Consider the following 14836-nt stretch of genomic DNA (forward strand, 5'->3'; position numbering starts at 1 on the left):
TTTTGAATTTTTGTTAATTTGGCCGAAAACCCTAAAATTGGGTCACAAATTTGCAGGTCGTACGTCACCGGTTTCCTCCTTCTATCTTATCCTCTCCGTCTTCCGTCGAGTATAATCAGGTAAGTCATGCAATTTGGGTTTTTTTTTATTTATTATATTTTTTAAAAAATTATTTTCTGTTTATGGCCTTCTCTCTCTCTCTCTGTTTTTTTAGAATTTATTTTTTATTTCTGTTTAATTTTTAAAATTTATTTCTGTTTCTGTTTAAAATTTATTATATTGTAATGGTAGGGAAACACGATTTGTTTGTCTGAAAAACACGAATCTTTTCAAGACCTTGATTTTGAACATGTTGGTCTTTTTCTCCTGTTATATATCGGACATTGATTAGTACATTTATTTTATTGTCTCAATAATGTTGTGCAAAACTTGACACTAAACTATTGACATTGATTGATATTTGAACAATATCCCATATAATAGCATTGCATAATCATAGGACTGAATGACTGATGAATATTCAGGTTATGAACCTGAATTGAATATTATGTTTAATTTCCTTAGTAATAGTAGTTTGAACTTTCTTATGGGCAATGGTGAGCTGAATACTTGGCTCTTTGGCTAAATTAACATTTGAAAGTATGTTAGGAAACCAACCAAAACAGAAAGTAAAATCCAACCAAAAACATTTTAAAGCAAATCAAAATGCATAAATTAGGTAATTTAAGATGGAAAAACAGGGCAACCATTATATTTGTTCATTATTTTTGAGATTAAGTTTGGATCTAATGAAATTTTTCTTTCTTGAATCGATTAAATAAGCCATGTAACTTTGTTTACTTTAAGATTTACTGTTGAATTTGTACATGATTTTATCTAATATGATGCAAGATTCATAATGACTAGTTAAGAATTAGACATGGTAAATGTGCATTCCAAATAAGCTACCTTATCGTAAATGTGTATTAATACATGGGTTTATCTCATTGTAATTACTTTAATATCAGGCTACATAGTTGAATATTTTCTTTAAATAGTATAAATAGCCTTTTCGGCTAATTTTTGGTTAAATTTGGTGAAATTTAACTCTTGAACTTTTGATTAAAGCTATGTTCTCAATCTTGACCTTTTGGTTGTTTTTTTTAAATTTCGTTATTTAATCTGAAATAGCTAATTGTGAGTCGCAAATTAACCCCCTTTGCAGCTCCATCGTCGCCGGATTCCTCTTCTGCCCGTCCCTCCTCCTTTTTCTGTCTTTTTCCATCGCCCCCACTAGGTAAGTCGACTGTAGTTATTTATTTTTTTCATTTTAAAATTTTTTATAAATACCCTGCCTAAAAGTGTAACACCACCATATACCAGGACCACCTTCGTCGCCGCCTCTGCTTTTCTGGTCAACTCCTTCGCTATGTGTTTTTCTTCCCTTCTTATTTAACTACTTCTTTTACTTGTGCAATATGATTCATATTTCTGTTAGTTGTTTATGGAGTTGTGATCTAAAATTTATATATAAAAAAAAAAACATCCTTATTAGATGCATTTTTATTTCAGTTTATTATCATTGCTTTACTTTGTCAATATGCTACTTGTTTAAGCGGGTTTTCCTAGTAATTCTTAAATGGTCAGTTTAGTATTAGCAAGAGGTTTGCTATTGATAGCTTGGTTCATTGTTGGATTTTTTACGCTTTATTGTGCGTAGGCTAGAACTTGGATGTGTTTTGATTGGAATAGAAATTTATTTTTCTTTATGTCCAATGTAGGACTATTGGATGGTATGAACTCATGTGTTGGATAATTTTAGTTTTCGTTTTAAAAAAAAATGATTCTTATTTAATTACAATGGCTTTATTAGAAATATGTGTGTTTAAGGGGTTATGATAATCTTTCGAACATTAATTTGTATTATGGTTCTATAAAGTATTTTGTACATTATTTTGTTTTTTCATGAAGGGTTACATGTGGTTGTTTTTTTTTTTTTTAATATTTTTATATTTTGATTTTTGTTATCAAACTCCCATCTTTGTTAACTATACAAATCATATTACTTCTTTTATTTTATTAATGTTACATCAATTTACTTTGAAATGGTATAAATATAAATTTTTAGTGTAAGTTATAAATAATTTAATCAATATTGTAAATTATAAATAATAAGTATATTAGAAAACATGTTGTAAAAATTATAAGTATTTATCAAGTTAGAAGCATGTGACATAACATATGTTTAAATCTCTTAATAAAGAATGTGAAATCAGCTTTCCTGTTCAAGTCATGATAAGGACCTTTGGATATCAATTCGATTCTAATTGTATCGTATGCCTTTATTATAATGAATACAAGTTCAGTGTGAATGATTAATGTGATTTGTTTTTCATAGTGTTGTAGAATTTGTCACCATTAAAAGGAAAGAGCGTTGGTGGATGTACGATAGATACGATGGCGGTAATGCTCGTAGACTTAGGCCAGAGTTTGTGGATGGTGTTGAACAATTCATACGGTTTTGTGAAGCTCATCCTGAGAGCCCGGGCATAGATGAAGTAAGATGCCCTTGTCTGTTATGTAAGAATAGACGTCTTCATGATGCCAACACAGTAAAACTCCATTTGTACAAAAAGGGGTTTATACCTGATTACTATGACTGGGTTTCTCACGGTGAAGGGTTCCCTACATCAAGTGTAGAGCAACCAAATACTTACCGTGAAATGGTTCTCGATGCTCTTGGGAGTAATCATGAACCACCAGGTGACGATAGTACTAGTGGTTCAGACGAAGAGCCAAATGCTCAAGCAAAAGCATTTCAAGAGCTTTTAAAGGCTGCCGAGCAACCACTATACGAAGGTAGCTCCATGTCTGTGCTAGAAATGGCATCTCGAATTGTATCTTTGAAGTCGGAATACAATTTGCCCCATAGGTGCGTTGATGGGTTTGCTTCATTACTGAACGAAGCGATTCCCGACAATAATAAGATGGGTAAAACATTCTATGATACAAAGAAGATTCTTAACGGACTTGAGCTTCCGCACAAGAAGATCCATGCATGCCCAAAGGGTTGTATGTTATTTTGGAAAGCTGATGCTGAGTTGGATAAGTGTAGAGTGTTCAAAAGGGATAGATACAAGAGGACTTCAAAGGGGTCATTGGTTCCAATAAAAGAACTCATCTATTTCCCAATCACTCCAAGGCTACAACGGTTGTTTGCAACAAAGAACGTTGCGGAGGAAATGACTTGGCAATTTAAAAATCCAAGAGTCCAAGGCATAATGGCACATCCTAGTGATAGTGAAGCTTGGAAGCACTTGGATAGATCCTTCCCTGATTTCGCATCTGAACCTAGAAATGTGAGACTTGGTATGTGTACCGATATGTTTTCTCCTAATGGAAAGTTTGGGGGGTCAGTATTCATGTTGGCCAGTCATTCTGACCCCTTATAACTTGCCTCCATCGATGTGCATGAAAAAACCATTTATGTTCCTTTCTTTGCTCGTTCCTCGTCCTAAAAATCCGAAGGGAAACTTGGATGTGTATATGCAACCGTTAATTGAAGAATTGAAAGAACTGTGGGATGTTGGTGCAACAACCTACGACATCTCAGAAAGAAAAAACTTCAATTTGCGTGCATCAATCTTGTGGACTATAAGTGATTTCCCAGCCTATGGTATGCTTTCTGGATGGGCAATAGCTGGTTAAAAAGCATGTCCATATTGCTTGGACAAATCAAAAGCTTTTTGGTTTGAACATGGTGGTAAAATGTCTTGGTTTGATTGTCACCGACAATTTCTTCCTCCCGAACATCCTTTTCGAAACAACAAAATTGGTTTTTGTAAGAACAAGGTTGAAAAGGGGACACCGCCTCACATAATGTCCGGTGACGAGCTATGGCAACAAGTTCAACACTTTGCTAAGGCAACAGATGGACCAGAAGCACTTGCAAGCTTGAAAAAGAAGAAACTAGGTTGGTTTAAACAAAGCGTTCTTTGGGAGCTACCGTACTGGAAGACTCTTCTCCTCCGCCACAACCTCGATGTGATGGATATTAAAAAGAATTTCTTTGACCAACTAATTCACACAGTGATGGATGTGAAAAAACATACTTCAGACACAGTTGCATCTAGAAAAGACATAGCCAAATATTGCAAACGACCACAACTACATGTGACGGAGGATGCGAGAGGCAAAGACACTTTGCCGAAAGCCCCATTCTCACTCGACAAGGCTCAAAAGAAAGTGTTATGCGAGTGGGTAAGGAACTTGAAATTTCCCGATGGTTATGCTTCTAATTTGAGTATATGTGTAGATTTACAATCATGTAAGCTTCATGGTTTAAAGAGCCACGGCAGTCATGTCTTCATGGAGAGATTGCTGCCAGTTGCTTTGAAGGAATTGCTCCCGGTCCATGTTTGGAAAGCTATTACTGAGATTAGTCTTTTCTTCCGTGATCTTTGTTGTTCCACCATCAAATTGAGTGATATGGAAAGATTGGAACACAGCATTGTAGAAATTCTTTGTAAGCTCGAGAAGATATTTCCACCAGCGTTCTTCAACTCTATGGAACACTTACCAGTTCTCTTGCCTTATGAAGCTAGGTTATGTGGTCCTGTCCAATATCGTTGGATGTATCCGTTTGAAAGGTTTTAGCTCCTACAAACTCATAGCTCCCATTTTCGTTTATACACCTATAGTTGTTTGCATAACATATAACTTATTCAATATTTTTTATTATAGGTTCCTTAATCATTTAAAACGTAAAATTGACAATAAGGCTCGTGTGGAAGGTTCAATATGCAATGCATATCTAACGGAAGAGATAGGGTACTTTTGCTCTAACTACTTCCAACAAGGAGTGGATACCAAAACACGGGACTTAGGTCGTAATGTTCATGATGATGTTGAAAGCACTTTGGATGATAGTGTTCCAGAACTGTTTAGGGTTGATCATGGACATGCTTCTACTGGTGGATTTCGTCGCTATTTGGATGAAAAAGAACTACAACGTGCTCATTTATATGTTTTGGGAAATAGCGGTATTCTGGAACCATATGAGAGGTATTAAATTTGTAAATTATCACACTCACTAAGATTTCATTGAATTTTACATCGTATCCAATGTCGACCACCTTCATTAATACTCTTTCTCTGGTTATATGGAAGGGGGTTTGAGGACCACATTGTTCAAATGCAACCCACTATTCGCAAAGAAGATGTGTGGATTAAACATGAAGCTGAATTCCTCGAGTGGTTTAGGTTAAAAGTGAGTATGATACGCATTTGACATCAACACGTTTTCTTAATTTGTTTCTATAACTTCACGACTAATATCAATTTATTAATATAATTATGCCATATGAGCAGGTGATTCAAGAAAAGCCAAATGATGAAATATTGTTTGCTTTGGCTATGGGCCCATCTAAGCGAGTGCGTACTTGGAGCCAATTCTATGTGAATGGATACAAATTCCAAACTTATGGCCATGGAAAACATAAGTCAACAATGAATTATGGAGTAAGCGTATCCAATGAAGATGGTGGTGATTATTTTGGGTTTCTAGAGGATATCATCGAGTTGGAGTTCACTGGTGCCCTACGGACTTATAAGACTATTCTTTTCAAGTGCAGTTGGATGGATTCCACTAGGGGTATGAACATTGATCAATACAAGATTGTAGAAGTCAATCATACCAAAAAATACCCCAAGTACGATCCATTTGTGCTTTCTTACCAAGCAAACCAAGTCTACTATGCACCTTACTCAAGTCTGAAAAGAGACAAGGCTCAATGGTGGGCAGTGTTCAAGACAAAGGCGAGGTCTGTTGTTGATGCACCAGTTGACGAAGACTTTCTACAAGAAACCAGTGCTGACATTCTAACTCTTTGTGCTCCGAATGACATTCCGGACTATGAAGGTGATGAAGATGGATTTGAAGATTCGGATACTGAAAATGAAGTGTTGCCCGATGCCCCTCCAGACGAGTCCAGTTTCGAATCTACTGATAGTGAGGACGAGGATGAGGATGACGGATTTTGGGATGACGATACCGATGATGATCTTAGTGCTGATGGGGAGGACGATTCAACTTAGATTTAGGAGATTGATTGTAACCTTGTTTTGAATTTTAATTATGTAATCTTAATGGATTTCAATTTATTTTAAAAGACCATTCTAATTTCAATGTGATATACCTGTGTAAATATGTTATTATTTATATTTTGCAAAGCCAAGGTTATGTGTGACAGTAGCTTATAGATCGTGATATAACATGGCTATATGATTTTTACCGATGTTCATAATGTTTTTGTTATTGTAGGTTGTCATGGCCGGTGGTGGTCGTCGGAAGCTGGGACATGCCACCCTGAGAGAATTGTTTCCGTCGACAAGCCATGCAAATACGGAAACTTCTCCGGAAGTTACCCAATCCCTTGAGCCATGTGTAGGTGGTTCTAGGACATCTACTCAGGTTCCTGAGACGCAAGACGGTAACTCTCCCATGGGTGAGGTTCCTACCTCCGTTGCGAGAAGGACTTTGCACCCGACGGGGTTATGGTAAGTTTCTCATGGTTATCTTAATTTGCATTCCAACTTCAACAATCTTTGTTAGATTTGTATGTAATGACTTCATTTGTTTGCTTATTGGTACAAAGGTTCGATGATAACACCGTGAGCACCTCCATTACAAATATTTTTCAAGCACATTGGTGCGAACCATGGCTTAACAGTGAAATGGTTGACAAGGTTACTAAGACCCATTGGTGGAACTCGTTTACGGTATTATAAAACCCCCAAGTTTAGTTTACTCATCTAACTTTGTTGTTTTTTGGTTACTTATTACAATAAATTATTATACATTTTATTTTTCTTGTTTGCAGAAACAATACCTTTGGAATGCTGATCTTGATGCCCTCGTGAAGGAGTATGAAAAGAAGGCACATAAGAGGCTGAAAGAGATTACATACAATGTTTCGGTAAGAAACAAGTCAGTTCCCAGATGGATGGGAGAGTGTATGTTTGAGCGAATTATGGAGAAAAGAAAGGATCCGATTTTTCTGGAGAGGTCAGGAAAAGCGAAGAAGAACAGGAGGGGCGGCTCCCTGTCTAATCCAATTGAGCCGTCACACTTCCAAGGTTCTATCTCTGCATCAAAGCATGCAAAGAAAATGGTAATACTTAATGGTATATAATGATAATGATAAATTTTAGTAGTTACATACACTAAGCATTTAAGGAGTAATTTGATAAATGCAGGCTCAGAAAGCCGGTGGAGTGCTTCCAACTGCCCCTGAGGTGTTCCTAAAGACACATTTCAAGGAAGTTCCAGGAAAAGGAAAAGTTGCGGCTAACAAGAGGGCACAACAAATCTCAGTAACACATCTAACTTTGGAAACTAATGAATTTATTATTTAAGTAAGCAAGCAAAACATAGGCACTTATACTTGTGATTTGAAATTTGAGGCACCTAACTTTGGAAAGTAATGTGTTGTTTGAATGACAAAGTCTTAGAATATATCAAAAACAAAGAAAATGGGTAAGTTAGAAGGTCTTTTAAGCCATTTTAGCCTAGTCATGAACCTATAGCCATGAATATGCATGAAAATGTGTAAGTTTTTGCAATTTGAACCTATAAACATGTTTAATATGCTAAATATGAGTTGTTTGATTGATAAAATCTTATAAGAATATAGCATAAAAAAGAAAATGGGTAAGTTAGAAGGTCATTTAAGCGGTTAAGCCATTTTAGCCCAGTCATGAACCTATAGCCATTAATATGCATGAAAATGTGTAAGTTTTTGAAATTTGAACCTATAAACCTGTTTAATATGCTAAATATGAGTTGTTTGATTGATAAAATCTTAGAATATAGCATAAACAAAGAAAATGGGTAAGTTAAAAGGTCATTTAAGCCATTTTAGCCTAGTCACACTAGTATAAAAAACGTTATGGGAACAGTTCAAACCCCTTAATGGGAAGCGGTTCTGAACCGCATGGGTTTAGGGGGCTTGCCAATTGCCATGTAAATGCCAAGCGGTTCAGAACCGCTTCCCATTTGGGGGGAATGGAAAGCGGTTTGGCGCTAAAACCGCTTGCCATTTGCACTTGACATAACATTATGTCCAGTGCAAATGGCAAGCGGTTTTGGCGCCAAACCGCTTGCCATTTGTAATTTTTTTTTTAATTTTTTTTTATTTGTATATATATAATAATTATTAATAATAATATTATTAGTGACCTGTTTTGATATGCACATTAATCTGTAATTTTAAAAATTATTATTATTATTATTAATATTATTATTAATTAATATTAATAATTAATAATAATTAATTAAAAATATTACAAATTTTGGAATAATAATAATTCAATAACAATAAAATGCATAATAATAATAATAACATATATAAAACTCATAAATAATATATAGTACTAATTACAAGTAAGTAATATAATGTACATATGGATTTAATAAAAATAAAAAAGATATAGTAACTAAATATTAATTGTTCATAAAAAAAAAAAAAACTCAATCTCATTCATTATCTAACTAACACATATATATTATATATTCTACCTAGATGCCATCAAATGTCACAAAAAAACCCTCACATGTCGCGAATTTCATCAACTTCTTCCTTTGTCAAAGGGTCTTCCCTTTGAATCTTACAAACCTTTGGAAAGAAAAAAATACGAAGCATTAAACATCATTCATATATTACATAAAATTCAAACTAATAATTAAAAATATAATAATGTATATATGTTAAATATTTCAAATATCATTCTAACTTGCCCGATTTAGCATTCTACTAAGTTTTAGGACGGCTTTTACCAAAAATCGCCTATTTGACTTCTAACTTGCCCGATTTCTACATTTCTTATCTAATGAACTATTTCTGTATCATAACATGTCAATTATAACAAGTCTTAGGTGTCTAATGTTTGAAATCATAGGAAATTAGCATTCTACTAAGTTTTAGGACGACTTTTACCCAAAATCGCCTATTTCACTACTACTTTGCCCGATATCTACATTTCTTATCTAATGAGCTATTTCTCTATCATAACATGTCAATTACAACTAGTCTTAAGTGTCAAATGTTTGAAATCATAGCAAATTAGCATTCTACTAAGTTTTAGGACAACTTTTACCCAAAATCGCCTATTTCACTACTACTTTGCCCGATTTCTACATTTCTTATCTAATGAGCTATTTCTTTATCATAACATGTCAATTACAAATAGTCTTAGGTGTCTAATGTTTTAAATCATAGCAAGTTAGCATTCTACTAAGTTTTAGGACTGCTTTTACCCAAAATCGCCTATTTCACTACTACTTTGCCCGATTTCTACATTTCTTATATAATGAGCTATTTCTTTATCATAAAATGTCAATTATAACTAGTCTTAGGTGTCTAATGTTTGAAATCATAGCAAGTTAGCATTCTACTAAATTTTAGGACGGCTTTTACCCAAAATCGCCTATTTCACTGCTACTTTGCCCGATTTCTACATTTCTTATCTAATGAGCTATTTATTTATCATAACATGTCAATTATAACTAGTATTTCATAGCAAGTTAGCATTCTACTAAGGTTTAGGACGACTTTTACCCAAAATCGCCTATTTCACTACTACTTTGCCCGATTTCTACATTTCTTATCTAATGAGCTATTTATTTATCATAACATGTCAATTATAACTAGTCTTAGGTGTCTAATTTTTTAAATCATAGCAAGTTAGCATTCTACTAAGTTTTAGGACGACTTTTACCCAAAATCGCCTATTTCACTACTACTTTGCCCGATTTCTACATTTCTTATCTAATGAGCTATTTCTTTATCATAACTTATCATTATTAAATAGTATTAGGTTTCTATTGTTTTAAATCATAGCAAAAGATCATTATACTCAGTTTTAGGACGGCTTTTACCCAAAATCGCCTATTCCACTTCTACTGGCCCATTTTTTTACATTTTTTTCCGTTTGAAATTTTTTTTCTCAAACCATGCCCATAATACCTAGTATTAGGCATGTAATTTATGATATCACATCAAATGAGCACCCAACTAAGTTTTAGTACGATTTTTAACAAAAATCGGCGTAAGTGAATTATTTAGCTTATACACTAACAAGTACGCAAAAATTACACAAAATAGCATGAGGTGCCATGAATAGGCCAATAAATTACTCCCCGGGGTGCTTCCCATGGCTTTTGGAGCGGCTCGGTTTCTTGAACGGCTGCTGCAGCTGCCTGGTAGCTGCTGCAGCTGCCTGTGCAGTTGCCTGGTGGCAGCTGCAGCTGCTTGTGCAGCTGCCTGGTGGCTGCTGCAGCGGCCTGTGCAGCTTCCTGGTGGCTGCTGCAGTTGCCTGTGCAACTGCCTTGGCTGCTGCTGGATTGGCCTGTGCAGCGGCCTAGCTGCTGCGGCTGCCTGTGCATCTGCCTAGGCTGCTGCTGCTGTTGCCTGGGCAGCTGCATAGGCTGTTGCTGCGGCTGCCTGGCAGCTGTTGCAGTTTCCTGGTGGCTGCTTGCAGCTGCCTGGCATAACCCGAGGTTGTTGCCTCGGGTGCTGTAATTGCCTCGGGTGCTCACTTTCCCATTTTCTGCATTTTGTATCAAATGACCTAATTTGTCCTTAGAGCAGACCCATATTAACTAGTCTTGGGTGTCTAAGGTCTGTAATCGCATTAGAAGAAGGTTTTACTAAGTATTTGGACGACTTATAGCCAAAATCGCCTATTTGACTTCTACTTTGCCCGATTTCTACATTTATTATCTAATGAGCTATTTCTCTATCATAACATGTCAATTACAACTAGTCTTAGGTGTCTAATGTTTGAAATCATAGCAAATTAGCATTATGCTAAGTTTTAGGACGACTTTTACCCAAAATCGCTTATTTCACTACTACTTTGCCCGATTTCTACATTTCTTATCTAACGAGCTATTTCTTTATCATAGCATGTCAATTATAACTAGTCTTAGGTGTCTAATGTTTGAAATCATAGCAAATTAGCATTCTATTAAGTTTTAGGACGACTTTTACCCAAAATCGCCTATTTCACTACTACTTTGCCCGATTTCTACATTTCTTATCTAATGAGCTATTTCTTTATCATAACATGTCAATTACAACTAGTATTAGGTGTCTAATGTTTGGAATCATAGCAAATTAGCATTCTACTTAGTTTTAGGACGGCTTTTACCCGAAATCGAACCGAAAAAAGTAAAAACAAGTACCTTCTCAATGTGTTGGGCTTCAGTGCACCTATTGACTATGTCATGCATAAACCTCATCACGTACAGGGCACAGTCAACGCCGTTGTCTTGTTGCGCACACTAACATGACACAAAGTTAAAATAGTCATGCATAGCCATAACTCAAGGTAATTTTATTAAATAAATCAATATATCAAGGCTTTACTTTCGAATATTTCCACGTGGGACCCGCAACCGAACGACAATTCAACTTCTTCATAACACTTCAAAAAAATAAAAAAACAAACAATTTAGGAACATAGCCACTCAATCACTTAGGTGATGATACAAAACAATATATAGGAAGCGGTATGTACCTATTCAATAGGTTATTCACTAGCAACTTCCTTGGTGGCCATATACGAGCCGAGTCAAAGTAGTAGATTGTGTTATTGGAAACACAAATCACCATAAGGCTCCAATGTAGACTACATATATATTAAAGCAAATATCAATCCATCAATTGTTATGCGTCAACATCTATACTTAACAAACAAATTAAGAGTGACATATTTAAACTTACTCCTCAAAGCAAGGGGCTAATATGAACTTGTTTCCCGCACGCATTGATTCTCTAATACCCCGCTCAAGGTAATCTATCACATCACGAGGGTTATGCAAGCATTTGGTTACGGAGGTCTGCTCGGGGCATAACCACCCAACTGCTGCTTCACCATCGGGTTTACTAGCAAGGAGCTCCTGTAGTGACCTTCAAGAAAGTAATGTGTGCAAGTAATTACTAGTTGCATTGTTTTGGTACGAAAATATCAAAAATACAATATGTTTAGAAATAGTCTCGTTAATTTACCTCATGAAAGTTTGAATGATGGAAATGTTAAGCATGGAACCGGTTAGAAATTCCGTCACATCCTCTCTAGAAATGTATGCAATCGCATCCTCATCATAGTGGAACAATGCCTTAGGCAAGTTCACTTGAATATGTGTACCCGTAGGCAATTCACTAACACGGTTGTGAAGAAAAGTACATGCTTTCGAAAGCGACCTAAGGAAATTGGCTTCTACCAGTGGAGTACATGAAGCTCTCGAACTCTTCTTCGACACTTGTCCTTGTTCCATCTTCGGAGGACCTTCTTCCTTGGATTTTGGCTTCTTCACCTTCTTCCTTTTAGCGGACTGAATTTCCATAGTAATCTAGTATCATAAAAGAACATGGTCATTGCACAAAGCACATGTTAATCTAGTTACATACAAGTATTTACATACAAGTAGTGTTTACTTACCCCTCCTACCAACCTCAACCGATCACGTGGCCATTGCACAAAGCTCCCGGTCGTGTCACGCAGCATAAAAAAATCATATTCCTCTCTAGGCACCGGTAGTGGTAAGTCCTCAAACCCAGCAACTATAAAATCGATCCCGACCGAGATGTAATGGATGCTAGTATTAGACTTAAAATGGACCTTGTCAAAAGGTTGTGCACTACCATACCCCACCAACTGCAACTGTCCACCGGTGTTTTCCCCGGGATGAAGAAGCTCACAAGGCGTCTCTTCCTACATATTTGATTAGGAGTTAGGACATAAGTTATGAAATAACAAACGAAAGCCTAACATAAGAAAAGCTGATTACGTAGTGAAGTTCACCTTAACATCTGGGAATGGTTCAGGCATCGAATTTGCTCTCTTCAATGACTCTGCATCCATAGGACTAGGATCCTGCAAAAGTAAAATAATTAAACATGCAAACGACCTCATTAGACAAACTTCATATGACGTAATTCGTCCTTGTACTAAAATTACCTCTCTCTCAACTTCTGGATCGTCCTCGGGGCCTCCTGGGTGACTACATGAGTCTACTGGGGTACTCGAGGGAAATGGCAAAGGCGGCAAGTTCATGTGCTTCAGAATGGCATTAAATTGACTTTGCATCTGTTCTTGCATCTCCGCGCGTATCTCCGCCTTAATTGATTCCTTTTCCTTCTCATCAATCCGATGTGGCGAATTAACACTTGATCTGCTTTTTGCTGATTTGGTGTATTCTGAACCCATCACCTTCTCCCACCCTAGTTGTTTCCCGCCAAAACCAATTACTCGCCCAGGGTGGTATGGTTTTCCCAAAGCTAAGGTGAAAGGATCATGTTCGATGCTTGGAGTCAGCTTGCCTTCAATCACTTCCGAAGTATGCTCGAGCTTTAACCACACAAAAATTTATCAGATCTAAGTACAATGTACTTGACAAGGAAATATAATTAATAAGTAAAAAATTTCCTTACAAGTGCATCTGCTACTACTTTCTTATCCGGTTGCATGACATACTTGTCGGTTTTCTTGTCCATCCCATGCATAGCACACCACCAGTCAATTGCACGATTAACCAAAGTTGTGACCGTGGAAGAAAGTGGTTTATCAGTTGATGACATTATGGATTTGGGGTATAGACCCGCTTTGACCCACTTTGGTCTTGACTCCGCAAAGGTCTTACAACCCATATGATGGCTATACAATTTCTTTCCGGCATTGATTCTAGCTTGTTCGCTTTTTTCCTACACATTTAGAAATATATGTTAGCATCAGTCATTGTAAGAAACTAAATATGAGTAGCCGACTCTATTGATAAATAAAAACATACATGTGCGGTCCTAGTGGAAGATTTTTCCACAAATTTCTCCCAATCCTCCACCGTTATTTGTGGATATAAATCCCACAGTTTCTTATCAGGTTTCTCTTCTTCTCCATCTGCAGGCACATTTTTCTTTGGTCTTCTCTTTCTTCTCTTATGGATCCATCTCGTCTTCAAGTAACTCTTGAAGTTTTTGAATCTCTATTGTACAAAAGCTTCAAAGAATTTTCTCTTGGCCGGCTCATCAGGAATATGGAACATACTCTGTAATTGGCGCAAACATCCACGTTAGGCAAGAGAAAAAAAATGAAAAAAAAGGGAAAAAAAAACCCGGGAATCGGGGCAGGCAGCAGCCGAGACAGCTGTATCAGCACAAGCTGCTTCCCAGGCAGCTGCAGCAGCCCAGGCTACTGCCCAGGTAGCTACAGCACCCAGGCAGCAGCCCAGGCAGCTGCAGCAGCCCAGGCTACTACCCAGGCAGCTGCAGCACCCAGGCAGCAGCTCAGGCAGCTGCAGCAGCCCAGGCTACTGCCCAAGTAGCTGCAGCACCCAGGCAGCAGCCCAGGCAGCTGCAGCACCCAGGCAGCAGCCCAAGCAGCTGCAGCAGCCCAGGCTACTGCCCAGGCAGCAGCAGCACCTAGGCAGCAGCCCAGGCAGCAGCCCTCCGTTTTTCTTCCTTTGATAATGTGTAGCAAGCTGGAGGTAAATACAAATTTTGGTTCTTTCCTTTTCCATCACCTTTCTTCTTTGCGATACCCGTGGCCTTTTCCTTGCGCTTCCCCTTACGGTTTTGACCACCATCTTCGTTTCCCTTTTCCTTAACCTTTCCCATCCCTACCTTAGCTTGAACCCACAACTCCGGACGAACACCCCCACTCTTGCAAATCTAACCGCGCACTCTTTCCATCCTTCGTTTTTTCCAGGAATGTTCATAATTGTCCCCAGAATTGCATCACAAACATTCTTCTCTATATGCATCACATCGAGACAATGTCTAACGTCATGTTCTTTCCA

At 37.1% G+C, this 14836-nt stretch overlaps 2 protein-coding genes across 3 annotated transcripts; both read left to right on the forward strand.

Moving 5' to 3' along the window:
• The first annotated feature begins 505 nt into the window (after positions 1 to 505).
• On the forward strand, positions 506 to 3431 carry LOC145633230 (uncharacterized). Its single transcript, XM_081685500.1, has 2 exons — positions 506 to 596; positions 2386 to 3431. The coding sequence occupies exons 1-2, from the start codon at positions 506 to 508 to the stop codon at positions 3429 to 3431; spliced, it is 1137 nt and encodes a 378-aa protein (XP_081541626.1).
• On the forward strand, positions 1201 to 6075 carry LOC145591011 (uncharacterized). 2 transcript variants are annotated; one of them, XM_081647434.1, is made up of 3 exons: positions 4786 to 5043; positions 5149 to 5241; positions 5350 to 6075. In XM_081647434.1, the coding sequence occupies exon 3, from the start codon at positions 5395 to 5397 to the stop codon at positions 6073 to 6075; it is 681 nt and encodes a 226-aa protein (XP_081503560.1). In that variant the 5' UTR covers positions 4786 to 5043; positions 5149 to 5241; positions 5350 to 5394. The 2 variants fall into 2 exon arrangements, with proteins under 2 accessions (XP_081503631.1, XP_081503560.1); XM_081647505.1 differs by lacking the exons at positions 4786 to 5043; positions 5149 to 5241 and adding an exon at positions 1201 to 1393.
• Positions 6076 to 14836: the final 8761 nt, after the last annotated feature.

Source organism: Chenopodium album, chromosome 1, assembly GCF_948465745.1.
Source record: "Chenopodium album chromosome 1, dcCheAlbu1.1, whole genome shotgun sequence".
NCBI lineage: Eukaryota > Viridiplantae > Streptophyta > Magnoliopsida > Caryophyllales > Amaranthaceae > Chenopodium > Chenopodium album.

Bases quoted from the DNA above. Each gene is read 5' to 3' on its own strand.
- LOC145591011 (XM_081647505.1), top strand. From the start codon at position 5,395: ATGGGCCCATCTAAGCGAGTGCGTACTTGGAGCCAATTCTATGTGAAT.
- LOC145633230 (XM_081685500.1), top strand. From the start codon at position 506: ATGACTGATGAATATTCAGGTTATGAACCTGAATTGAATATTATGTTT. The intron at 597-2,385 runs GTGAGCTGAATA...ATAGTGTTGTAG, and splicing joins GAACTTTCTTATGGGCAATG to AATTTGTCACCATTAAAAGG.